The following is a 25,623-nucleotide window of genomic DNA, read 5'->3' as shown; positions in this document are numbered from 1 at the left end:
GAGTGATCAATTAAGGCGTCATCATATCTTAAATTGAGTGAAATAAGGATAATATTATCCTTGTGTTCTTACAAGGCTGTTTTGATACATTTTAACGGGGTTTGATAGGTTAAATATTGTACCAATGGAACAGAACATGCTCATATATTCAGTGTGTAGTGTTTTACTAATGGCAGACTGGGAACAGAATTGACTTTTTTGATCCCTTTTGGTCAGCATTGTCATTGTTGAATCATTTTAAGTGCTTATTACTTTCTGTCTTTCATGCTTTGTCTTTCGTTTCTACACAGCACCATGAACACTGAGGGATATACAAATGATCTACTTTCTACAGAGATAGAGAGACGTTGGCATGTGATGCAGAAATCAGGGGACCTGGATACAAGGGGCAGAGATGGCGAGGGCCCGAGGCTTGTGGATGTATTTCTTTCAGGAGGAGCCCCATGGGGATTTACACTCAGAGGAGGATTGGAGCACCGAGAACCTCTACTCATAACCAAGGTAAAATGCTCCTTTAAAACCTCTTGTGTCAAAAGAGGTTGATTATGTGAGGGTTGCGAATGGGATGGTGAGTGCCTCTTTGCAGTTTTTTTAAAAATCAAATTTCCCTCTGTTGTTATTTGCTATTTGTTATCACATTGTTAATCATCTACTCTGAGAAAAAAAAGAACGTCCCTCTGGTATCAATAAAATCATACTGATTCTGATAAAAAAGTGATAATTTTGTTATGTTATGTGTCCTTGCACTGCAGAGCATATGCAAATAGAATGTATAAAGAGGAACCGATACACTACATCATTGTTTTGTACTGGTCTCATATCTGCAGAGAACCTTTTTGTTTTCTGATGTTACAGGCAACAATTTTTAGTGAATACATTTATTTTTGTTATGGGCCAAATCAGCTCATTTCCAAAGGTTTGTTTTGCCTTTAAGCAAATCATGATATACTAGGCAAGACTCTGAGCTCTGTAACATATGTTGAACACCCCCAAGAGGTAGTAGTAGTATTAGTAGTGATATTAACGGCGGGTCTGGTGCCTGATAAGTGCCCATGAAAACACAGTGTTGCATCTAAGCTAACTAATGCTGCTTCTCAGCTGAGGAGAGAAGTACACCATTTATGCTCACATTCTGCTATATCAGAACTGACAGCCTTGCGTCCATGAGTAAATGAGTGAACTTCAATTCTTTTCCCGTTTCACAGAATAATGAATAACATCGGCGATGATGTCGAGCAATGCTCAACATTACTCTCTGAATATCACTTTAGTTGCTGGTGCTCCATGCGTACAGGCATGTTGCTATATTTATTTGCCTGATACTTGAATTAATGAAATGCTATTTGGGATGAATGGGGACATTTTAAGCTTACTTACATACTGTACTATCTTTTCCTGTTTCTGACCATGTTGGGATGAGACAGCAGTTTGTTGGTCTGTGAGCTCTAGACTGAAATATTTCACCAACAACTCAATTTCCATCAATTTTTGTCATTCGGAGTCCCCAAAGGATTAATTTTACTCGCGCTGCTGATTGCTTGACTTTTCCCCCGCATGGTTCAATTTGACTCTTTTTTTTTTATCTTAAATATTCTAATGTGCTATAACAATGATCTAATCTTCATAATTATTGTCCTGGAATTTAGGTTAACTGTGTAATAAAATCTAAGATCACTGAAGTGAATTAAAATAAGAAGCTTGTCATCCTTGGACATAATGGCTTTGTAAACGGGAGAACTGAGTGCCAGTATGCATCGAGTGTCCATGAGAGACGGAGCTCCCAGCCATAGTACAACCCAATCAGTGCTCAAATCTTGCTCTAACCTCACCTCTCTGTTGACTATGTAATGATTTACCACAAAAAGCCTTGCTAGTTAATTCAACACGGTAAAATGTCAGGAGCTATACCCAAGCTTGGGTTTTGTTGGCTGTGTCTGTGTTGACTCACAGTGGTACAAAGTTCAAACTCAGAATGGCAAAACCCAGGAGAAATACAGCCAGGATCACCTTCAACCTATTACCGTAGGTTTTACAAGAGTGTGATTCAAATGACTTAGAATGCTGAGCATTTTAAGCCCCTGAGCTGTAAGGTTAAATGGTACGGTCACATTGCTGAGGTGCTGGGTGAACCATTGTCCAGTTGGACTCCTGTTCTTTGGTTTGGTATTGACCGAATATTTTTTGTTTGTCACTGAACGCCACTTGAAGACCAAGGAAAAAGGGGACTTGTTTGCATCAGATGGTGAGATGTTAAATCAGACCTTTCTGTTAATCTTTTAACATTTTCACCAGTATAATAACAAGCCAGAGTCTCCCTGGGTGGCATTTAGATAAATGTCAGTAATCTCAAAGAGTGAATTGGTCATGGATTGACTTGATATATTTTTGTCACGCTGTCCTATAATGTGTTAATTTCCTGTTATTTAAGACCGAGGGGTGTGTTAGTTGAACCCATCTGGACCTGTTCCTTCTCATAGATTTGCTATTGCTTACTTTTTGGTTTGGATGGCAGACTATGGTACCGGGAGCAGGAGGAAGAATGTTGAAATTGTGTTTTGGTTTTCTAAATGTAATGAATTACCTGTGACAGCCTGAAGCCTGTTGGAATGACATGATGAGAAAAGTGAAGTTAGGATTAGTGATTTGTTCTGTTTTAGAGTGCCTCTCATTTTATTGATACTGATTCACAAAAGTGTGTTAGTGAATTATATGTTAAACAGATAAAAATGCAATTCTAAATTGTATATTATATATTTTATCCCATAACAAGGTCTATTGCCTGCCTTCAAAGCTCTGTCTTCTTAATGCAGAAATGCTTTGAGGCCTCTTATTCCAACATTTTGGTTTTTAAGATGGTGAACTTGAACATACTGTCCGCTGTTCTTACGTATGTGTCATTGTTTGTGAGCACTGTTTCAAAAAGCCTGTCTGGACAGGTAGGACTTTCATCTGGAGCTAAAAGCTGCTCGTAGTATATGTTGAACTTGATCTGGACTATCACACTATTTTGTATTTAACACTACGACTCTTTATTTACTCTGTTCTATAGGGGGAAATGTACAAAAGCACTTTGTGATGACAAGTCAGGATAAAAAAAATTAAAATAAAATATATATATATGTATTTGTCACAGCCATGACAATAAAGGGAGATACGTCATGTAAAGGAAACAAAAGGAATGTATTCAGAACAAATACAACATATATATATATATACACATTTATTATTATTATTATCATTGTGTCTTCTATTTGTTTTTTGTAGGTTTGTCTAATGATAAATTGATAAATTGTGCTGACAAAGACCTAAGGGATTGAGGGCTGTATACTTAACTGCAGGAATTCTCTCTGATTGCCAAAATGGAAGATCATAAAAAAAAATGCCCACGGATGATAAGAGGTTTAAAGTATTGGTTAAAAAAAAACCTGGATCCAATTAAAATTCTTAACATTCCACTAGTAGCTCAGGTTATGCTTAAGGTCTTCATGGATTTTAAATCCTTAGTCTCAATAAACTTACATAATCCTGTTTTACACAAAGCAGCTGCGCATGCCATCTCATACATACGTTTCCTCTGACAGATTTTATGTGGCAGGAAATCTCGTTTACTTTTTCAGAGCATACCAAACACACTGAATAAAAGTCTCTGTTAATACATGCTGTGATAAATCACCTGCAGGTAAACATGCTTTATCAATTATTGAATCCTTTGTATACACTGAACAGGATTTGACTGTTTTTAGTATTGCACAACATTTGGAGCTAAATTTATTCAAAGAGAATATCATTATGAGCCTTGTGAGGAGAAGTGTTCTTCCTCCCACAAAGTTTAGTGTTTGCGGAAGTCAGGATTTTAGAGAAAGGAATGCAACATTAATTTGGAGAAGGCAGCAGAGAAAGGGTCAGGGTGTGCTTTTTATGTAAATGCCCAGTGTTTTTTGTAGCATCTGAAAAAAATGTAACTATTCTTTAGCCTTGCTCTATTGACACTACATCTCTGTGGCTCAAAATAAATTCCATTCATATCTTATCTTGAAATTCAGAAGTAGCGGTAAAGATCAAATTCATATATTTTGTGGTACCATTTCTGGAAAAAGGTACGTTTTTCCTACAAAAGGCTTTTTAACTTGCATAAGAAGCCAAGCCTCTCAATTGTTACAGGAAAAGCCATCCAAAACATGAAGTACCTGTACAAGAACTGTGCTTGAATGAAATGCAGCACTTCCCCAAAATCTATGTTTCATTTAGACACTGTCTGACAAAGGGATAAGTAAAATAGATTTTTTATTTAATGCCAGGATTGGGGAGAGTAAGTATTTCAGGTCAAAATCCCTTAGGTATCCTTATCAATCGGCATTCTTAAACAGCATGTCAGACGCTGTGGCTCAGTGGGAGAGAGGTTTCTTTACTTATCAGAAGTTGGTGGTTGAATCCCCAGAATGGCCTGAGACACTCCAGATGGTGCGTGTGATAAGTGAATGTTTGTGGGAATGAGTTACTGCAGGTTTGCATTGTAAAGCATTTTGGTTGGTAATCAGACTAGAAAGATGCCATGTCATGGCATCTTTCTATAAACCAGATGCATAAAATGCATCTGGTTTATATTAGTTTTCGTGAATGACACTTAACCCCCCCCCCATCAGTGGAAACGAGTAACTTGGTTATTTCTTTCCACGTTCAAATCTTGTGATTTAGAACAGCTATTCTATTCAGTCTGGAGAAACATGTTTAACCAAAAACTGAAACTGGTACGTGCAGCCAGAGCCTTCCACCACACCGGAGGTCTGAGTTCAGTATCCTGTCAGCCTGCACAGGGCATCTGTCAGCAGCAAAGACACATTCCTGACCCTCACGGCCGCCACATCCTTCCCTCCATGTCCCTCACGGAGGCATGAGGCTATTTCTGAGGATCCTCAGTCCTCCAGGATGGCTGCACATCGGCTGATTGTAGAAGATGGTAAACAAATGATATGGTACGGCTCACGATGATTGAGCTGTCATGGTGAAATATGCTAAGAATAGCAGTATAGTCCTCCTGCCTCCATGTTGTTTGAATATACTGTACTGCATTATTTACAATGACAATACTTAACACTGTTGTATTTTTACATTCTTGTATGCTTTCATTTTGTTTCCTATTATCTTGTTTTGTGTTAAAATCAGCGTACTGTTAGTCAGGGCTGTCACACGGATGTTCCAGGCAGTTTTCATTTTGAATATTTCAATTGTAGAGCAGTTTGTAGATAACACTGAGTCAAGTATTGCCATCCGACAATCTGCGAGTTCTGGCTTCACTAATCATTTCATAATGGTTGCTCTGTTCTCCTGAACCAAACCTGTTTGCTTGCTTTGACCTACATGTACAGTATAATCTCTCTCTCATGTCATTTGTGTAGGCAAAGAGATGAAGAGCGTTAGAGCAGCCTGGCCATAGATGTAAATATATTCCAGAGTACAGAACTTCCTAAAACATCATTTCTACAACCTTGCAAGCTTTACACAAATGTATACGAGAAGAATCTTCAAAACAGAAAAACTTTGAAGATTACATTTGTCTTGTAATATTCTGAACTATTTATATATCCTACAAGTATCATTTGTTGCCAAGCGCTGATGTTGGGGTATGCCTCACTTCCCTCCTCAGTGTCCAAAACTAAGGAGCTGCACTGGGGTTCACCCTCCTGAGTTGAGTTAAGTCAGTCCTGCAGACTATATTTATAAAGACAAAGTACATCCAAAACTGAAAATAGATTGTCCTAACTAAACACAGTGAGAAGTATTTGCTAGAAAACTGCAGTGCCAAGTTCTTCTGTGAAATTACTAATCCTTTTTTTTAAATGGAGCTTCATTTTCATGTATCTTTACCCTTGTGAAAGTTAAACAGTGTGATATATTTGGTGCTTACATGCTCCGGTTAAATATGTTCTAACTGGATAGAATTATCCCAGAGTTTCAGTAATATGAGTGTTTCATTTTAACACTCTCACCTCCTCCAAATGCACCAGTCAGTGACTCAGTTTCGCTACAGAATACATTACCATATCAGGACCAACTCAGGAGTCCGGCCAGCAATCGTAAAAGTCCTCGGTCTGCCCTGCCATAATCCTGCTTTAAAATTGGTATTATAGAGAAATGGGAAAGGGGCCCCGATTAGAACTATCTGGGCTTTGGTTTCTTTGCAGAGAAGGAAGCCCATATAACACGTAATGGTCTGTAAGTGTACACATACCTCTGCAGTTGAGTCATGTACCCCCCTCTCACACATTTAGTGCAGAGCTGATAATCAGCTGCAGCGCTTCACTTTGTCTGTTAATGTGCCCGCTTCCAGTAAAAAAATCTCGTAACATTTCTTCCCACATTGAGTTGTGTTGTCCGGATGACATTTGTCTGTCTCTCTGTTAGTGTGAGGAAGGAACTGAGCTTAATGGTTGAGCTATCAAACATTTCAGGGGCTTTTGCTCAGTTGGATCGGTCTTCTGTTTGGTGGATCTTCTGGAGATTCCCCGACAATAGCAGCTCCTAAATTCAGCACATTGTGCAGCGTTCACTGCACTTCCCTTTGGCAGATGTGTTGTTCCAGGCGTCTGCTTTCAAACAAACACAATAGGGTTAAATTTTTCAGCATGCCGCTGGCTTGGACAGAAGGATTTGAAATATTTTCATAGCTTTTGATCCTTTTTTTTCTTCTTCCCTGCTGTTATCTTTGAGAAACTGCTGAAGGTTCTCTCATTGTTAACATATAAAATACAACAAGAGCATAAACATGACACCGGAGATAACTTTTTCATGCTGAACTTGATTGGCACAAGGATTAGGATAATAAGTATGAGTTATATTTTACATTAATTACTCTTTTAGAAAGTTGATAATTCTAGATTTAAAAATCAATTCTGGTTGAATTTCTTGAGAGGAGAGATAATTTACTGTCATTTTGCTCACCTTAAGATGCTTTGTTATAGACACTGCCTAAATAGCACAGGATTTATTTATTTACTGGTGTTCTTTGGTAGGGCTCTGTCCATTAGGGGTCCGTGTGGTGGCACGGGCCATCCCTGAAATGTAATTGGCCAGGTTTTGGGGACTTTATTTAAACCAATTATTTTTACTTGAGTGTTTAAACAACATTTGGTGAAGGGATGGGAATATGAAGCAGAAATAATCCCACAGAAATACACAGCTAAAGAAGTTAAAATCTATTTTCATCCATCCATCCATCCCTCCTCTTGCGTTTATCCTCCTTGTGAGTCATGGGCTCTGCTGGTTCAGGTGGCTACGGGTGAGAGGCAGGGTTACACCCCAGATGAGACGCCAGCTCATCGCGGGGCTCATGTAAGGCAGTATGTGTGATTTCTCCGGTATCTAGTATACAATAGTTAGCTCACTTGCTCGTTTGCTGGGACAAATTTGTTTCCTTTGGTATCTCACCAAAAGAGCATTTAATACCTGGTTTTCTGTCGACCGTGTTTATTTCCAGGTTGAGCAGGGCAGCAAGGCAGCTGCAGTGAATCTCCAGGTGGGAGATGAGCTTGTCAACATCAACGAGATTTCCCTGAGCGGCTTCAGACAGGAGGCTATCTGCCTGGTGAAAGGCTCCCACAAGACCCTCAGCCTGGTGGTGAAAAGGTAAGTAGCCAATCCCCGTCAGTCCCCTCCCTCGCTCTGTACTTGCACATATGCCGCTTTCAAGTGCACCACCCTACCCTCTCAAGCTTTCAGGTCACCATGGTTACATTTCTAACAAACCTTGGCGGTGGAATAGTGGAGACAGGGATGATGGCCCTCGCAGCTGTTAGCTGCGTGTTGTATCTGTGAGCTAGCCTTCAATCTCTAGCAGCTGTAAACTGTCAGTGGTGAGTTGTTGCTCGCTGGATGGTCCTGTTTTACAAGATTACACTGGGCTGCAGGGGTTCATGTCATAGCTCATGATCGAGCTGAAAAGATTTGTCTTGTCTTGGTGACGTCACGTTCCACTCAGGCAGGTATAGGGAGGACAAGTCGGGGCTCGTTTTTCTTTCAGTGAACCTATTTGGCATTAGACGTTTTTTCTCATGGGGATTTTCCTTTTTGTCAGTACTCATTTCCAATCTGGAATATTTACTTTACTGTACTATATTTCTCACTCTTTTTATTGACAAAAACACATTGTTGAAGAGTAGGCCCACTTCTCCATGTTATAAGCCAGCCCTTATGACCTACTGAGTCCAATATATTGTTTAGTGTTCATCTCTTGTTTAACAGATGAATCATTTGTCAACTTGGTCGTGAAGGTCTTGTTACAAACGGCCGCGTTGTGTATAAAACACTGGTCCCATTGTCTGTCTTCTCCATCTGTGTTTCAGTCTGTATTGTATCATATCTTAACGCAACCCCTGAACAAATCATGCCGTACAAGAAAGTCCGATCACCATTTATCTTTCCACAAGGTCGTAGCTGTGAGTCTGACTCGTGGGTGTTCGTTCTCAACGGGCCTGTCTGTTATAGGATCTAGAAATAAGGATACATTAGTGTTGATTTGATTAATTGTTTTGAATTTATTTGATTAAAACAAATTCTCTCAATGAGCTTAGAACTGAGGCGTTAGGCATGAAACATTTGAACAGCGTTTGGTTGCTACAAATGTGAGTTTATCCCTTTTACACAACCGTTTTCAATATGAAATTGGAATGCCCTTATTGTGCCTCACAATAACAAAAAATGTACCAAATATTTGCAGAGAGCAAACAAGACTAGTTGGATGGACATGACAGGGCAGTGATATGATGACCACTTAATATTTGCTTGATGGAGAGAGAAAGTAGCAGCAATGAAGAGCTAAATTAGAGGGAGGCGGGGGGATAGAAAAATGTCTTAATCATGGAGCTCCTTCTCTGAGTGGAGGATGAGATCACCTATCAGGTAACGGGGAGGGTATAATTGATGGCTATTTCTATAATATTTTGTTCTTCACAAAGCGCTGATTGACACTTGTGTCAGATGCCACCGATATCTTAACCTTTAGAACACTTGACTGCTTTTTAAATGAACCTCATTTTTCTATTCTGTTCTATTCATTTGCACTTGAAATATAACTGCTGCCATCTTTTTTCACTTTGCAGAAGACTGAATTTCTTATTCTATTTTTTACATTTCAATTCAAAATAATTAGTGATGCTATTCTGCTGTTTTATGGGCTCTGTGTGAACAACTGATGACGCAAGTGTAGCACCTAGTCATAGCATTTGGTAGTCTGGTCCAGCCTGGTGTTTACTTATCAAACCAGCCAACATGTTTTTGCACAAGCCTAACCCTAATCCAAGTAATTACATATCGGTCAGGAAAGTCAAACTTGTGCCATGTGTCACAGAGAAACTTTCACAAGACTGAATGTGGCCCTGCCTCCTGCGTAGTATCCAGAATTTCATGGTTAATTCAACACGGAAACCTGCCTGCATACACTCACCGGCATGAAGACATAAAGATTTTAGTGTATGGATGTGTAGAAATGTACATCTCTCTGGACTCACGCTAAATTAATCTCTTCTCCATTTTGAAATCCTGCATCTCTAGCCAGAGACTTTAAAATGGAGAGTTTGACAGAGAAAGGAAGTAAATACTGGGCAGAATAAGGCCCAGGATAGCAGAAGGTATTGTCATTTTGCTATGCCTGTGACTGTAAATGTAGTCATATCCTTGCAATGACGGGTCCTATTGTTCATTTTGAATTTTGAACTGACCTTTAGTCCCATGAGACTCTTTCTTCCTTCTAGAGAGCTTTTAATGTTTACCATTGCGTATGAACGCCTGCACCCATGCAGAGCCCACAGCTTCGCCTGTGCCTCTGGGAAACCTTTCCTCGCCTATCTTTCTATCTCAGGGATAACGCTGGATAGTTTAACAGGGACCAGGAAGCTGCCAGAACCTGCTCCTGTCTACAGGTGTGTTCTCTTGACTGACCGCACCAGGGAGGAGCTTCTTTTATTTTGCATGCGGTGACTAATGTGAGATTATTGGTAATATGTCACTGAACAATGTCTGGATAACTCTCACATTCAAAGCAATGTTATTGAAATCAATGAAACAAACAACACAGAGTGATTAGTGAGTGGTCTTTGGTTCACGTGTGTGAAATAAATAGCGTTTACGTTTTTAGCTGTTCCCGTAGTTTTGATGTTGCAGAGCTGCTTAGAGGTGCTCACACTGTAATGTGCAACTCTCTACTTTAGCTTAGATAGGGTATTGTTCAGCATCAGGATCCCCATTGTTCAGTTTCCCTTTCTTTCCATAAACTTGAGGCATTTGCAGTCGATGCAATCCGCAGTAGAATGAATCATTAAACTTTACCACAAGCAGCTTGACATGGGTTGTAGCATTTTGTTTCCCCCTTCTGGCACAATTATGGAACTAATATGGATACAGACATACGTCATTACATTTACTAAGACAAAATACCATTGTAGTCTCAAAGTCAAATACTGTACTTAAATTATCTTTCCAGTTCCATAATATATCTAGAGTATGTGGCTATTTTGGTTGAGTTAGTCCTCTATAGATGCTTGGTGGTGAATAAAGGATGGCGTTTGTAACACAGAACATGGAGCACTTTATTATAGGAATGTTCAAAACCTCAATGTCAGACAAAAGGTTTCCAGGTGTTTTGGGGTCAGTGCAGACAACTGGTGACTTGACAACTGGAATGCCACTCAGCCCAGGAATGTGCTGGTCATTACACGTAGCTCACGGTTCACCTCTCTCACCCGAAACATGACTGGTTTGATTGTAGGGTCTGCTGAAGAGGGCCATTGTCAGACCTTCAGGGACCAAATGGAATCCACTGGCTCACCTGCAAATTGCAGGTTGGGTTCATGAAACCTATGCACCCCCACCCACCCCCTTACTGTACATGATTCTGTGCAAGCGACTTTGAGTTTCCAGAAAAGCGCTATATAAAATGTATTATTATTATTATTTTATTTTGTGCAGATGTTGTAGAACAGCAAATGCATCTACCTGTCTAAGCCACACATTTTATGACTTGAACAACTGTTTTGGTTAAGAAGTAAAATCTAACACCATTCTATATTAGAACTTATTAAATGTGGTTAACAATTCGTACAATCTTTAAGCGTTAACTAAATGCGGTATAGTTTGATAATTCAAATGAACATGCAAGTGTTTACTTATTTATCAATATATTCTGATGTTTAAATACACTGCCCCTTAAAATATAAGAACTAAAGTGCTTTTATTTATTTCAAGCTATCTCTTCTATGTTATTGATTACTTCATAAAGAAATCATGTAAATTAATGAGAATTTACATCAAAAGATTTCCACTATGGTGAATTGGAATGTGACAATTCAGCCTGTGCTGTAAAATACACCTGGTCTCGTGCATTAAAAAATATATATATATTGCTTGTATGAAAGGAACAAAAAATATGCAAGGGTTATCAAGTAGACAGTATTTGTCAGAAAAAGGTCAGATGTTATTATTCTGACTTTGTGTTACTTTGTTAGTTTAACAAATGTTTCACCAAAGGACGGCATGCAGCTGAAACCGAGCAAGCTAGCTAATATTGACAACTTGAGCCTGATCAATGTGCAAATGACCAGAAAGCAGAGCTGTCAAACATATAAAAGTATCTTTATCTTCAAATGTTTAAAATAATTCAATATTCACAGTTTATAATATCAAAAATGTCCAACCTATTAAAGCAGCTGCTCTGCGATCAATTTCACCCCAAGGATGGACATAGTTACAAATCTGCTGGTATGTGTTGAGTGGCTTCTTGAACTAGCGCTGCAATTTTGTCTCCCAAAGTCTGTTTCTCCCTTTTGCCATGAATTCAAAACAAGTATTGAAAACTGATTTTTTTTTTTTTACTTTTTTGTATTATCAGCTTAATACAGCCATATATGACCAATGAGCAGTAGGCTCAGCTGAATTATAATTATTAGGTATTGTCATTATTTTAGCTCATGCATTCATTGCATGAGCTAAAATTTGATCTTTGCCCAAATGAATAAGAACGACTTGCTGAAATGACGCGTTTAGAAAACTACGTTTTATATTTGCCATGTATTCCTGAAACTCCTGCTTGGATAGTTCATTACTCAAGGCTTTCAGGAAACAGGGTGCCACCCTAGAGAGCAACTTGTTGCCATAGTAATGGTAGAAATGCATGTCTGCCAAGCAAAAGGGGAGATGTGAAGAGACGAGTCCAGCATTAGCATTTTTTACCTCCCAGAGCCAATAAGATGAGGCAGGGCACAAGAATACGCTCAGGGGACTGGCTGCGACAATAGCCCTCCTTCTTCTCCTCCACCCCTTCTCGGGGGTAAAAGCTCTGTATCGCTGATGGAGATCTGCCCTCCGTCCAAACTAATTCTGCTCAAAGAACTTCTTAGTTATGGCCATTCTGTGTTGAATATTAAGGTTTTATGGTGTGGGTTTGTGTACGTTTGGAGGTTGTGAGTTTGTAGTGGCGTGATAAGATGCTCAGACTACTGTCGTTTGTGTATCGTTTTATTTTGGTCTGTCTTTGACGTATCCGTGATGGGGTGTCTTACCAGCACATGGACCGTTCTGGACTCACTCCCACACTGGCCTTGAGTCTTATATAGTGTGTGTGGATTGCACATTTTCTTTTTTGTCCATTTTGAGCTCCTCCAGCCACATGTTTGGTGAGTCAAAATGAACATGATCTGGTATTTGAAATACTTTTTTGCATTTTCTAGCCTTTAACTTCTATGTTTGAAAGCCTATTGTGTTTGATATGTCAGTGAATAACTGGGTGACATATTGACGCCTCCTTTGTTTGGTTGGTTTCATGACCATAATACTCTGTTGTTCTTCTAAATGTTCTTGTCTGATCAGTATGAGGTCATCCATCATTTAGGTTAAGCTATGATCAGCAAGACTCTGCATTGCAAAACCAGACACAAATTAATCTTTGAGTGAAAAGGCTTATAAGGAAATAATATTATCTGTATACATATATCTCTATATATATACTTATACATCCATGTAAAGTACTATTGATTGATTCGGCATGAGTTTGTCTTGAAGTTTAAAAGGTTTTCTTTTGGGGTTTGCGTGTGAGCCGTTTAGTTTTAATGTGGAATGGTTGGCACAGACGCATTCAAAGTGAGATGGGGATCAGTCAGAAAACAATCTCTCCCCTCCCTGCCCCCATTCCAGCTAACTGATTCACTTTCCTAGCATATCTGTGTTGGTCCAGCTGTAGCCCTGACGATAGGCCTAATAAAACTGGGTTCATTTGCATACCAATAGCAAGCGCCATGTGTGGCTAACTCGTAGCGCCCTAGAAACACAGGCTGTGAGGAGACAAGGAAGACTGTGCTGGCTTTTCTTTGTCCTCTAAATAGGCTTTAACTCCGACTCCACAATTAATTTTGTTGAATTGTCCCACTTCATCTAGTTTAAATCAAATCAGCCTGGATCTGAAAATGTTCAATCTGTGAAATGAGTGTTGGATGGAAATATTCTACTGAGTGAAATGTTATTCATTTTGCCCACTAGTTGTTTTCAGGTCTTCATCTGAAAAGGAAGCTGTTGTTTGGGACCTCTTGTCGTCAGATCATTGAAGGCTTTTAGACAAGGTGGCTGAAGGGGCAGGACATTTTGACCTCGCAGCTTTTGTACGGCAGGTCCGGAGATCATGAGCAAGTAAAGCTTTGTCTAAGATTCTTTACGAGTATAACTGCAAAATGTCCCAGGTTTCTCTCTGTATAATATGTATGCCTAACATACACTGAGACCAAAAGAAAACAAATCCACGACTGGTTGAAAACTTTGATTCGGGTTACATTTTCTTTGAAAGATGTCGGAAGCTATCTTGTAAATTCTTACAGGAAGTCAAATCACAGAGAAAACAGCAGCTAATCCCAAACAAAGGGTTAGACTTTTTCCAAAATGTAATTTGTTGATGCATTTTATGTAGAAAATAAGATGCCCAGTTTCCTTTATAAACTTCCCAAAGAATTCTGACTGACACTCTATGTCATTGAGGGTTTATTCCTGGCTTAGGCCCCTCTGTCTGTCAAATGATGCATGTTTTAAGTCTCATTGAAGGTAGAATTGCTGCCAGTGAGGCAGACGACAGCTTGGACTGAGGGGTGATGTGGCTGATCTGATCATGCAAGAGATTCTCTGTTCTGTTAAGCCCCCTGCCCCCTGCTGGGCTTCTGTCCCCCCCCTGGGACCATATGGCAAAGTCTGAGCACAACTAGCTCACTACAGCTGCGTATGGCTAAAGATAGGCCTAAAGAGAGAGAGACAGAGCTGTGTCTGAATTTCTCTGCTGGTCTTTTATTTTGTATTTTCTTTTCACATTTGTTGTTAAATGTGTGAAATCATGAACCTGCGTGGGTTTGTCCAGGAGAGGGAGTTGTAACACAATATATCATATTTCACTACTTCTGCAGAATGTGTATTGCTCTCTTGTGAATTTTATAGTTAACTCTGAGGAGAGCAAGAGAACTTCTGTCCCAGTGGGCTTTTAATACACTGACCTCCAAAGGCGTTTTGAGATTTCTACAGTGCTAGTGTGCCAAATGCAAGGTGGTCTGTCTTCTACTGTAATTCCACACAATTGTTGGTAAGCTCTTAGTGTTTGTGTTCCTTCTCCTGCTGCCCAGGAATATGAAAACGGATTTTGTAAGTCACAAAATGCCCTCAGAGAATGACGTGCATGTGGCAAGAAGCTTTCTTACGAAGATTTTGCGAAATTCAATGAGGTAACGGTCGTGTTCATGGCTTCATCATAATCAGTAGTGTCAGTTCCCTTAGTCTTGCTGACTGTGCTCATCTCATAATCAAGTTAATAATTCACAATAATATCATATTCATTCCTCTAACAGCAGCTACTTCTCGCCACTAGTCTTGTGGTTCTTGTCATCAGATGAATGATGATCTCTTCCGTACTGCATGCAAAACACCTGTCAGTCCATGACATGTCTAGATATGTTTGTATTTATATTAATGAAGAAATTAGGTAGTATTTAAGTGTCATTTTATGCTGGTATGTTCTGTTCACATCTCTTTACATGTCATTCAGAAAGAATCACTTTAAAGGGTTTGTCTGATCTCTTGCAATAGCAGAAACTTTGTGTGCAGGAACATACTGTTAGTCTCTAGTCTCTAATCTAGGCTGTGTTTTTTGCTCTCTCTGCAGGCGGAATGAACCCATAAGCAGGCCTCACTCCTGGCATTCCACCAAGTTCAATGAGAACCAATCAGAGTCTGCCAAAACTCAGTCTCCACCCATGCCAGACTGGCAAACCAGATATGATGCAAGGTACCCAGTAGAACTTGAAGTTCGCGCCTTTGAGCTCAGTATTGGATATCAGGCACCTAAAATCAAAAGGGGATTTGCTTTATGGTTATGAGAGAAGTGAATAAGTGCTCAACACTGCTATGAACCCTAACCCCTCTAACAGCCCTCATGTGACCTCACATATACTTTCGATCTTTTGTCTGTTGAATTAAATATTTAGCAGAACGACATTAAAAATAATGTAACAATTATCGGTGTCCATAACTCTGCTATATAATTAATTTGATCTCAATGTGACTGCCATAGATACGTCACACTTTACAGAATTAGTTACCATAATGAATAACTGGATTAGCAAGAAGTCTGTTTTTGAAGAGATATATTTTTGTATTGTCCTCCTATTTGTTTCAACCTCCAGCTCATCCTCAACCGACCTGTCCTCTGGCTGGGAGCGGACAAACCTACGCAGAGTTTCTGATCAGTTCAGCTCTCTGGGCAGTATGGACAGTTTAGAACATGCCCCACACTCGTATCCGGCCGGTCAGCTGTCACCTGCCAAATCCAACAACAGTATGGAGCATCTTGGAGGAGGGAAGCGAGACTCAGCTTATAGCTCCTTCTCCACTAGCTCTGGAACACCAGACTATACGTTGTCAAAGAGCAATACTGCTTCAACAGAGAATATGCTCAATAAATTCAGTCAGTGGGATGTTGGAGGAAAGCAGAACACTGGTAGAAACAGCCAGATTGTAATTGAGGGAGTCAAACATGATGACAGGGTGACATACTTCCAGATGCCAGGAGTGAGCACCGGCGGCGAGGGTCCGCAGACTGAGGACTTGGCTGGCTCCCGCCACTCCAGTTCCAATAGAATCAGCTTTGGACCTGTTTGGCATGTCCCTGAAAAAAGGAAGACTGCTTCTCCTTCTCCTCCACCTCCTCCTCCACCTGCACGCAGTGATAGTTTTAATGCAACTAAGGTACATGAAAGGGGGCTTGTTATAGGTCAGTCTGAAGGACCTGAATCACATGCCTCCTTTAAGGCTTCCAATGAAAATCGCCGTAGCCACAACCTGCTCCAAATAAATGACAGCAAGAGTTACACGTCATCTGATAAAACATGTCATAAGCAGTTTATGTCAAACAAGCAGTTCTCTCTGTCCAGCAGTGACGTCCGTCAGGGCCAGCCCTCCCATCAAAGGCACCATAGTGACAAAAGCACTTTTTATTCACAGCCCTGGACTACCTCTGTACCAAAGCCACAGAACGCAGGTGTCCACTATTCTAGCATGCAGGTACTGCCTACTAATGGTTCTCCACAACATTTTGGCCAAAACCATGGAAGGAATTTAAGCACCTCCATGTCTCCCACGGTCACTGACCAAAAATCTGACGGCAGTGGACAAAGCCGATACTACTGTGTCACAACATGCTTGCCCACACAGCCAGGAAAATCAGAGGACATGAAGGGTGCCGCAGGCATAGACCTGGCACAGACTGGAAATGGACAGAACTCCCTTTGCCCACAGATGGTCACAAAATTAAAGTATAGTCTACCTCAGCAGCAGCAATCCTCGCACATTAAAGACAATAATGGACACAGCAAGCAACGCGGATCTTGTGTACTGGAAACATCTGCACCTATATCCAGTTGTGATGATAGGGCAATCCAGAGAGGTCACGACACACAAAATACAGAAGCTCAGGTTATGAGTTATCGTTCTGGCAAACAGTCTGAACAGCGTAGGTCTCAGCCTCTGCAACAAAGAGAGCTGCCCCAAGATATCAGACATCCCAGTAAAGGGAGCAGCAAGATCTGCCCCCAGGCCACTCCAATGTTGCACTCTCTGTCTATGGATACTGCCGACCCAAACTCTGAGTTCTTTGACAGCAAGCAGGTGAAACGCAGTGAACGATTTGCCACCACATTAAGGAATGAGATTCAGATGAGAAAAGCCAAGCTGCAAAAAAGTAAGAGTGCGGCTAACCTTCCTGATGGTGAAGTTGAGACAGAAGGCAATCAGGATATCTGGAAATCCACTGAAAAAACTACCCCGACGTCTGCAGATGGCACCTTCAGCAACACCTATAAAGTTAATCTGAAGGAAGCACAAGCAAGGGTGCTCATGGCTACATCTTTCAGAAGAAAAGACCTGGAACCTGTCTTAATTGAGCACCCCGTGGCAGAAGCCTTATCCAATTACCCCGCCTCAACACTAGCGAGTAAAGATGTTACTCCACTGCCAACTGTCTCAGAGTCTGTTATGAGTAAATCAGTGCAGGCCGGTGGTCAGGTAAGTCGAATTGGAGGTCGAAAGCGTTTTTCTGCTGAAAAGAAGGCAAGGTCTTTTTCTGAACCTGATAAAATCCACCAAGTTGGGATAAAGGAAGATCCCACCCACAATCAAAATGCAAGCTCCTCACTAGATGAGCAGAAGCTGTTTATAGAAAATGGGAAACCAGTTTTCTCAAATCATATCCCAGGTCAGCGCTTTGCCAAGAGCCCCACAGATACCAAGGCCAGAAGTCCTTCCACTGCCAATGAAACGGATATGTTAAAAGACACCAGGAAAAAAGAACACACTGAAGAGGCCCAAAGTGGGCTTTATTCCACAGACAACCTTTCTTTCCTAAACCAACAAAGACTGGGCACTTTTGCTGAATATGAGGCGAAGTGGAATATACAGAAACGTAGACCTGCAACAATAGCCTCTGGCCGTTACCCGTCGGCTGATAACATCCTTGATTCAGGACCAGAAGAAAGAACCCAAACCACCTGTTTCCATGAGCGATCCCGATCATCCCCTTCATCTAACGTCTCTGGCCAGGTGAGACTCAAAATAAGTAGAGGTATCAAAATGACTTCAACAGGCATTTTATTGGAAAAATAGAAAAGAGAGATATCTCGGTTGTAACTTTGCTTTTGTTGCTTATATGCTGAAACTCAGTCAAGCCTTCAGTCGGCTTTTACGTCTCAGACAAAAATACTGACTGAGGTGAAAGGAAAAACGGAGAGAGCCAAGTCAAATATTAGTCCATGTTTGTTCATATGACACACCCTTAGCTTAAGGAAAGGAGAGTGCCATCCACCTGCTTGTTTCACGAGTGTAAACTAGAAACCTTCAACATGACTTTGGAACAGGACTTTGATCTTTGGATAACTTAAAGCCTGTTTCATGTCGATTGTTTGGCTGGTTTTGCATAACTAACATTGTGCCTGTTCAACGTTGCCTACAGAAGACTCAAATCCCTTCAAAGTCTGAGACCGGATATTCCCCGATGGAAAGTGAATTTACTGAACCACTCAACTCAACCGCAAGGTGAGTACATCTCGTGTTAGCTGCACAGAACGAATGTCTTTTACAGTGGGACTATGTTCTTTTGATTTTCCACCATGAGCTTCATATTCGGAACTAGGAAATGGATTGCTGTGAAACTTGGTACTGACATTCAGAGTGACTGTAATTGATAATCCAGTAAACCTTTTTCTCATCAAACAACAATGACATTTCTGTTAAATCACAAATTACAGATTTGTAAATTGCTAAAAATATAAACTGAAATAAAGAGCATAGCGGATATTGTGGCTGCTGTACAGCAGCAAGTTTCTCTTGTCAATGAGAGCTTGTTACCATGTTGACAGTTTGTTCAAAGTAAGGCTGACGCTGACGTCAGCCTCATACAGACGCAGATTCAAGTTAACTCTCTGAAGACCTTTTTGCTTTTGCTGGTTTATTTGTTGTTCGGTGTACATTTGGTTCGGATCTGGATAAAGGCATGATCCCTTTTCCACTTTTATTTAACATTGGGAGATGTAAGGGCTTTTTCAAAAATGTTCCATAATTATGAAAGAAAAAAAAAGAATTTCTGTGGAACTTGAGCGTGAGTCAGGAAAGTTAAGCAGCCATGAAGGATTACTCTGCTATCTGCCATGTATTTGAATGATTTAGATTTAGGTGACCAAGAATACAGAATGAACCAAATAGGTATGTGCAGGGTAACCTATAATCACAAATCCACTTTTTTTGCATGTTGAAATATGTTAACTAATATAAATATTTAAATATGTTTCAGAATAATATGAAGTCATAAATAACTTTGGTCACGTTGGATTAAGTCTTCCTCTTTCACGACTTTGGTTTCTAGGCAGAGTGGCAGTTTGCACAGAATATTCACGTGACTTCATGTATTCAGCTGGAAAGAGTCAATATTATTTTTAAGTATAAGGTCATGTGGTAACTATGACTTCATGGTTTATAACCAGTTATTCAGGAGTCCTTATGCATTACCACCCACAGATGAAATGCATTCATGGGTGTAGAGTATCCAAATCTTGTGCAACCTCATTGTAGTCCCAACACCATATGACACGCACGTTTGCATGACAAGAGCGGTACAGAGGAAGCTTTTGTCATTGAGAAGTCTGGGAGATGATCTTATTGAGGCGTGCACCTTCCACATAGTATTATTGATACAAGCGTGAAGAGATATCAACAGCTGACTTCCTGTCACTGTCAGCAAACACTCACTTACCTTTACTTCTCTTCCATGGAAATTACAGCAATAGTGGTGAGTTGGAACAATACTTGTTAAAATTATTGGAATAGACTGTAATTGATTCTCTTCTATCTTTATTTTGACTCCCGGTATTTAATTACCGGTGCTGTATCCTGTTTTACAAATAACAGTGTGTAAATCTGTTTAATAAAAAGTTGTGAAGACTGAAATGTTCGGGCTCCTTTGAGTGACAAAGACATCTAAAGTAGAATTTACCTCCCTAACGTGAATGCACCTCCAGTATTATATACCGATATATATTAGCAGTAGTCCCATGATTTTTTTATTCTCATAATATTGACCATGAAAGCTAATGCCTAGAACTTGGAATCAGATTGGTATTATTACTAGCTTGATATATTTCAGTAATGCCGTCTCAGATCATCAGCAAACTAACCGATCGTTTCCTGGCTCAAGCCCTACCTTTCCAAAATGTTGTCCAAATCTCTCCAGAACTTTCTGAGCAATCCTGCAGAGAGACAAACCAATGGGTGGACTTAAAAATGCTTTATTATATGAATATGTTATTGTTGTGTATCCTGGTTAATTCCTAATGTAATTTCTTACATAAATATGTGTGATTTGTTTACTACCTTGAATTGCCGTCACCATGGTAGCATCACTCTTATTTGTCCTCCCGGATGCTGCAGTAATAACGCTGGCATCATGTTTCATATCTCCATGAATGAGGAAGTTACTTCATGGCGATGTGAAGGTTACTTCATGGCGATGTGAAGTGAGGTTTGGAGAAGCAGTTGTGACCTGTGGCTTTTTGGTATCTGTCTGTCACAGCGTTGTGTCTTGCGACCGTAGCGTCAGTTCAGTTAATCAAAGCTGTGTGATTTCTGTGTCGGTGTTCCGAATGTTCTGAATTCAATTTGCATGCGACCACGCATGGAAGCGTTTTCTGTGGGCTTGAAGTTATTTGATGGGTTTGTGTGTTCCTGCCTTACATCTACATCAATGTAATCTAGCTATACTTATAAAGAATGAAAAACTATAATTGGGATTCAGGGAGGAAAATGTCGTCTTGCTTCTTTGCACTGGGGGATTGTTTATCTCTACGCTGACTTGCGGATACTGAAATATTCATTAGGCTGCCAGCTGAATGGTTACCAAAGTCGAGTCTTACAGTTAAGTGGGAGGCGTGCGTCGTCGTGCTGGAATAATCACAGTGGCTGCTGGAGAGATGAAGACGGCCTCTGCCACACTGTGCTATTTGATTTAGTTTCAGATGATAGTTTGTGCTGCCTGACTTTTGCACTGTGTAATTAAAAGCTTTCCATTGTGTTTCGCAGGCTCCCTGACAGAGCATTTGGTGACTGCAAATTTAGAGAAAAGTCTGTGGAGTTTGAACATTATCCGGCACCGCCCCCTCCGCCCATGACAGGAGCCAGCCCTGACATCAGACAGAGAACTGCCCCTACAGCGGTGAACCACAGACCATCATCTATTTCTCACAGTCTCACAGAGTCTGCCCTCCCTCACCCAGAGGAACACTGCCACACCGAGCCTCCGCCTGGGCCCAGGAAGAAGTCTTTTGCACTGGCGAAGTCGCCTCCACCCAGTTTCCCAGAGGCCGACTCCCACAAGTCCTTCAGTGGTTCCCAGAGCGAGGGCTTCACCCATTGCTCTCCTAACGCTGACCCTAACTCCGTCTCTGTCCCTACCCTCTCTGCAAAGGGAGATTCTGAGCAGGCCGAAGGACTCGAGGACAAAGGACAAGGGGCAGTACATCATCTATCAACATCCAATCCTCAGCCTGACTTCTCTCCCCCAGCTTCCTCCCACGGACCTTCAGAGCTGGCCGCGATGGAGGGGCAGCGCTCTCCATCGCCACAGTTTTTTCCTCAGAGACTCAGTGACAAGCCGCCGGCCTCTCTACAGAATGAAGACTCGCACAGGTAGACTTCTTACGTTTGTTCAACTTCTTATTCCTGCAGCTGCTGCTTACCAGCCGATGTCGTCAGAAGACAGGAGCGTCTCCTCTTGTCTCGTCTTTTGCTACTTGTTAGAAAGAGCTTACTGATAGCAACTGCCTTTTATAGAATCAGCATGTGAATGCTATCAAGCCATTGTCAATAAAAGATCCCTCTTGTACTCCACATACCTATAAAAGCTCTCGGTGACTCAAATGCAGTCCAGTTTCATCGTCTTAATCCAGACCTACCTGTGTCTTCGGCTGTAGATTTATGACTGTACTGTAGGATTATAGCTCGCAGAAACCAAAGTGGTGGGAGGAGACCAGATGATTTGGATATTCCAGCCATGGAAGATGGTCTCCGTTTGCAGTGAAACTTTAAATTGACATTTGGCTGCAAGTTTTCTTTTCATTGTTTTACATTCATTCATTCATTCATCTTCTTCCTCTTTGCGGGTGACGGGAGTTGCTGGAGCCTATCCCAGCTTGCTATGGGCGAGGGGCAGGGGGTACACCCCAAATGCGTTTCCAGCACAACGCGGGGCCACACAGAGACAGACGACCACTCATAGGCTCGGTGGGCCTCCCACCTCCAGAGACGTGCAATTTAGGCTCAATTGGCTGCCACTAATTGTTCGTAGTGTTTTACAGTTGAACTTAAATGGAAAACACCTCTACTTGTGAGATTTATTATATTTAAGGGTATTTTTCTATGATATTTCAGGATGGACTTTATGACAGAAAGGCAAACTTCTGCGGTGAAGAAAGTTCCTGTGAGGATCGTACACTCGGAGGGAGTCGCAGAGAAGGAGAGCTGTCCATTTCTGCAGCACAGCGATCTCCCCTCCATTGAGCCTGTGGGTCCCGGTTTAACCAGCCTCGCCGGTCTGGGAGCAGCAGGGCAGGACTCGGTCTTCCACGCCTTTTCTCGACACAGGGAGGCTGAAAATAGTCCAGCAGCACAGATGGACCCAAAGCCCCAGAGAGACCCTTTCATGAGCACTGTGAGAGACCACATCACATCCAGCAGTCAGCAGCCGCTGCAGACCGCAGAGGAGCCCGGCAGCAACAACGCGGTAGCGACCGGAGGAGTGTCTGAGGATCAGAAGAGAGAGGATCTGGCCAGGGACATCATGGGGAAAGATAAATCACTCGCTGATATTTTCGATCAGAGGAAACTGAAGACCACAATGGACTTGATGGAGGGCATCTTCCCTCAAGGGGAGCAGCTGTTGGATGAGGCTCACCAGCGCAGGAAGCTGCCCCCAAAACTGACAGTCCCCCCCAGGCTTGCTGAGCAAAGGTCAGCCTCGCTATGGTTATTGTATATGTGGTTTGCTTGGGGTGCAGCCAAGTGCATAGGTCACACTCACCTCACAGTAGAATGCTACCTCTACAGGTTCGTATGGATTCATCCGTCTAGTAGGTCAGTGTTCGTAGGAGGTTGTGGTCAACAGCCGACGGATCTATGTACCGGTACTCAGTTTACTTATAATGGAGGCTTTTTCAAAAGAATTACATGTTGTAAAATATGCATTCATTTCACTCACCAAAAATCACAGTCGTAAAGGGGTCCGAAATATCTTCTGGATCTGATCCAGAATGAGATCGGGAAATAATATAACATATAACATATATAATAACATTTTAACATTGAAAACTCAATTTATGGATTCAAAGATCAGTTAAAGATCAGCACTGAAAGGCATCTTTTGGTATTGATTGTAATGTGAGAAACTTGATTTATTACTTGCATCTCAGGGAAAAGGAGGGCAATATGGCAGCAGCTGTCACCATGGTGACCAGCTCTACATATTACAGCACATCTGCCCCCAAAGCTGAGCTCCTTATTAAGATGAAGGACATGCAGGAGCAGGAACCAGAGGAGGAAGACTCTGAAGACGAACTGGATATCGATCTGGCCAGCAAGAAGGTACCGAACCTCCATTTCCATCGTGACGCTCATGTGAAGACAAAAGCTGAGACTTTAGGGAGTAAGCACGCTGGAAACGAATGAGATTAAAGTCCTGTCTTCTGTTTACGCAGCAAGAGCTGATTGACAGCCTCAGCAAGAAGCTCCAGGTGTTGCGGGAGGCCCGGGAGAGTCTTCAGGAGGACATCCTCGACAACAATGCTCTGGGAGACGAGGTGGAGGTCCAGGTCCAGCAGGTGTGCAAACCCAACGAGCACGACAAGTTCCGAATGTTTGTGGGGGACCTGGACAAGGTGGTGAGCCTGCTGCTGTCCCTTTCGGGTCGTCTGGCCAGGGTGGAGAATGCCCTCAACAGCCTGGAGGAGGACACCACTGCTGAGGAGACGGTGAGTAAATGTAAACCATAATAAATAAAAAGAAAGACTCGCTTACCGCGCTTTCTTCCTCGGCACAGCGCATCAAAGCCCTTCTCTCATCCACAGCATACGTTGACCGAGAAGCGGAAGCTGTTGATTCGCCAGCATGAAGACGCGAAAGAGCTGAAGGAGAACCTGGACCGTCGCGAGCGTGTGGTTTCTGAGATTCTGGGCAACTATCTGGCAGAGGACACCCTCACAGACTACGAGCATTTTGTCAAGATGAAGTCGGCGCTCATCATCGAGCAGCGCAAACTGGAGGATAAAATCAAACTGGGCGAGGAGCAGCTCAAGTGTCTGATAGACAGTCTGCCGATAGAGCAGAGGCTCACCCTCTGAAGAGCTCGGCTAGTTGTGGAGCAGTGGAGGCGCGTGTCCAGCAGAGGGAGGCAGAGCCTGCTTTGACGGATTGAGTTCTCTGAGGCCTCACCCAGAGGACGTTGTACTACTCTTACCCCCCCCCCCCCCCCCCACTGGACAGGACTGACCGCATCCATACGTCACTCCCCTGTGAAAGATGCTGCTTCTCCTGGCAGCAGCACACCACCGTTCTGTCTTTGTTGCCATCTTCCTTGGTTTTATTATGTTTTTAGTAATTTATTGTAGCCTTTTGAATCCGCACAGAAGGGGACAGTATTTGAACTCATGCCCTCGGGTGTGTGTGTGTGCGTCACACGCTGGGCGACTATTAGTATTTATCATGTTTCACATTTAAACAAGTCCATATTCTGCACCTCTTTTCACTTCATCTAACAAATCCGGGCAAATATTTCAATGAACACGAAGGGGTTTGGAGACATTTACGGTTAATTAATGGCGTCTCAGGAGGGTTTTTGTGGCTACACTTTCACTGAAGAGCTTTTTTTTTTTTTCTCTTCAATAAACCCCGGACAAAGATGGTGGGATGTTGGTGAAATGCTCCTGGAAAAAACCAAGCTGTGCAGACGCAGGGCATTTTAAAGAGCACTTCACCCACACTAAATGGAAGAATGTCAGCACTTCACATTCAGACTTATTCTCGAGTGAAATCCACATTTGAGGCCCCTGGAGAGTCGTGAAGGAATCTTAATCCACTTCTGCGTGACGCGTCCGTCAGCGCCGCTCTGTTTTAGTCACAGCCGAGAGTGATAGTTTAGATAATGTGAGTAGACCAAGCGTGTATTTTATCTTGTGAATTCACTGTGATTATTTTATCATTCATGGAGCAGATGTTGCTTTCCTTTTTCGTTGAATATTTTTCCCCTGCATTGTTGATCGCTTGGCAACCAGATATGCATTTTGTGCAGTTTCATCATTGTCTAAATGGTGAGCCCCATTGGACGATACGTTCTGTGCATATGACAATGTTTGCGTCTCGGGCTTCCTGCTTAACACGTAATCAGCTGTGCTCCTTTTGCATCAAATAAAGAGTTTGCTGAATGTCGCTGCAGTGATTGGGTTCAGTTCAGCACGCGTTTCACATACTCATTAACTCCACCACGCCCTCCCGGCTCCGGGTTATGTGGACCGGAGTGACTCG

General features: G+C 41.9%; 1 protein-coding gene across 1 annotated transcript; it reads left to right on the top strand.

Moving 5' to 3' along the window:
* Nucleotides 1-294: 294 nt before the first annotated feature.
* shroom2a (shroom family member 2a) lies at nt 295-25,506 on the top strand. Its single transcript, XM_068743284.1, has 12 exons — nt 295-501; nt 7,475-7,623; nt 14,640-14,738; nt 15,059-15,076; nt 15,176-15,298; nt 15,696-18,105; nt 18,515-18,597; nt 21,133-21,738; nt 22,480-23,058; nt 23,517-23,688; nt 23,802-24,074; nt 24,171-25,506. The coding sequence occupies exons 1-12, from the start codon at nt 295-297 to the stop codon at nt 24,441-24,443; spliced, it is 4,992 nt and encodes a 1,663-aa protein (XP_068599385.1). The 3' UTR covers nt 24,444-25,506.
* The last annotated feature ends 117 nt before the right edge of the window (nt 25,507-25,623 follow it).

Source organism: Brachionichthys hirsutus, chromosome 9, assembly GCF_040956055.1.
Source record: "Brachionichthys hirsutus isolate HB-005 chromosome 9, CSIRO-AGI_Bhir_v1, whole genome shotgun sequence".
NCBI classification, from domain to species: domain Eukaryota; kingdom Metazoa; phylum Chordata; class Actinopteri; order Lophiiformes; family Brachionichthyidae; genus Brachionichthys; species Brachionichthys hirsutus.
Note: the sequence above shows the minus strand (reverse complement) of the source record. Positions and strands in the feature narration are given on the sequence as shown.

Coding starts and splice junctions, on each gene's coding strand:
- shroom2a (XM_068743284.1), top strand. CDS start 295: ATGAACACTGAGGGATATACAAATGATCTACTTTCTACAGAGATAGAG. Junction 502..7,474: donor AACCTCTACTCATAACCAAG/GTAAAATGCTCC, acceptor GTTTATTTCCAG/GTTGAGCAGGGCAGCAAGGC. Junction 23,059..23,516: donor CCCAGGCTTGCTGAGCAAAG/GTCAGCCTCGCT, acceptor CTTGCATCTCAG/GGAAAAGGAGGGCAATATGG.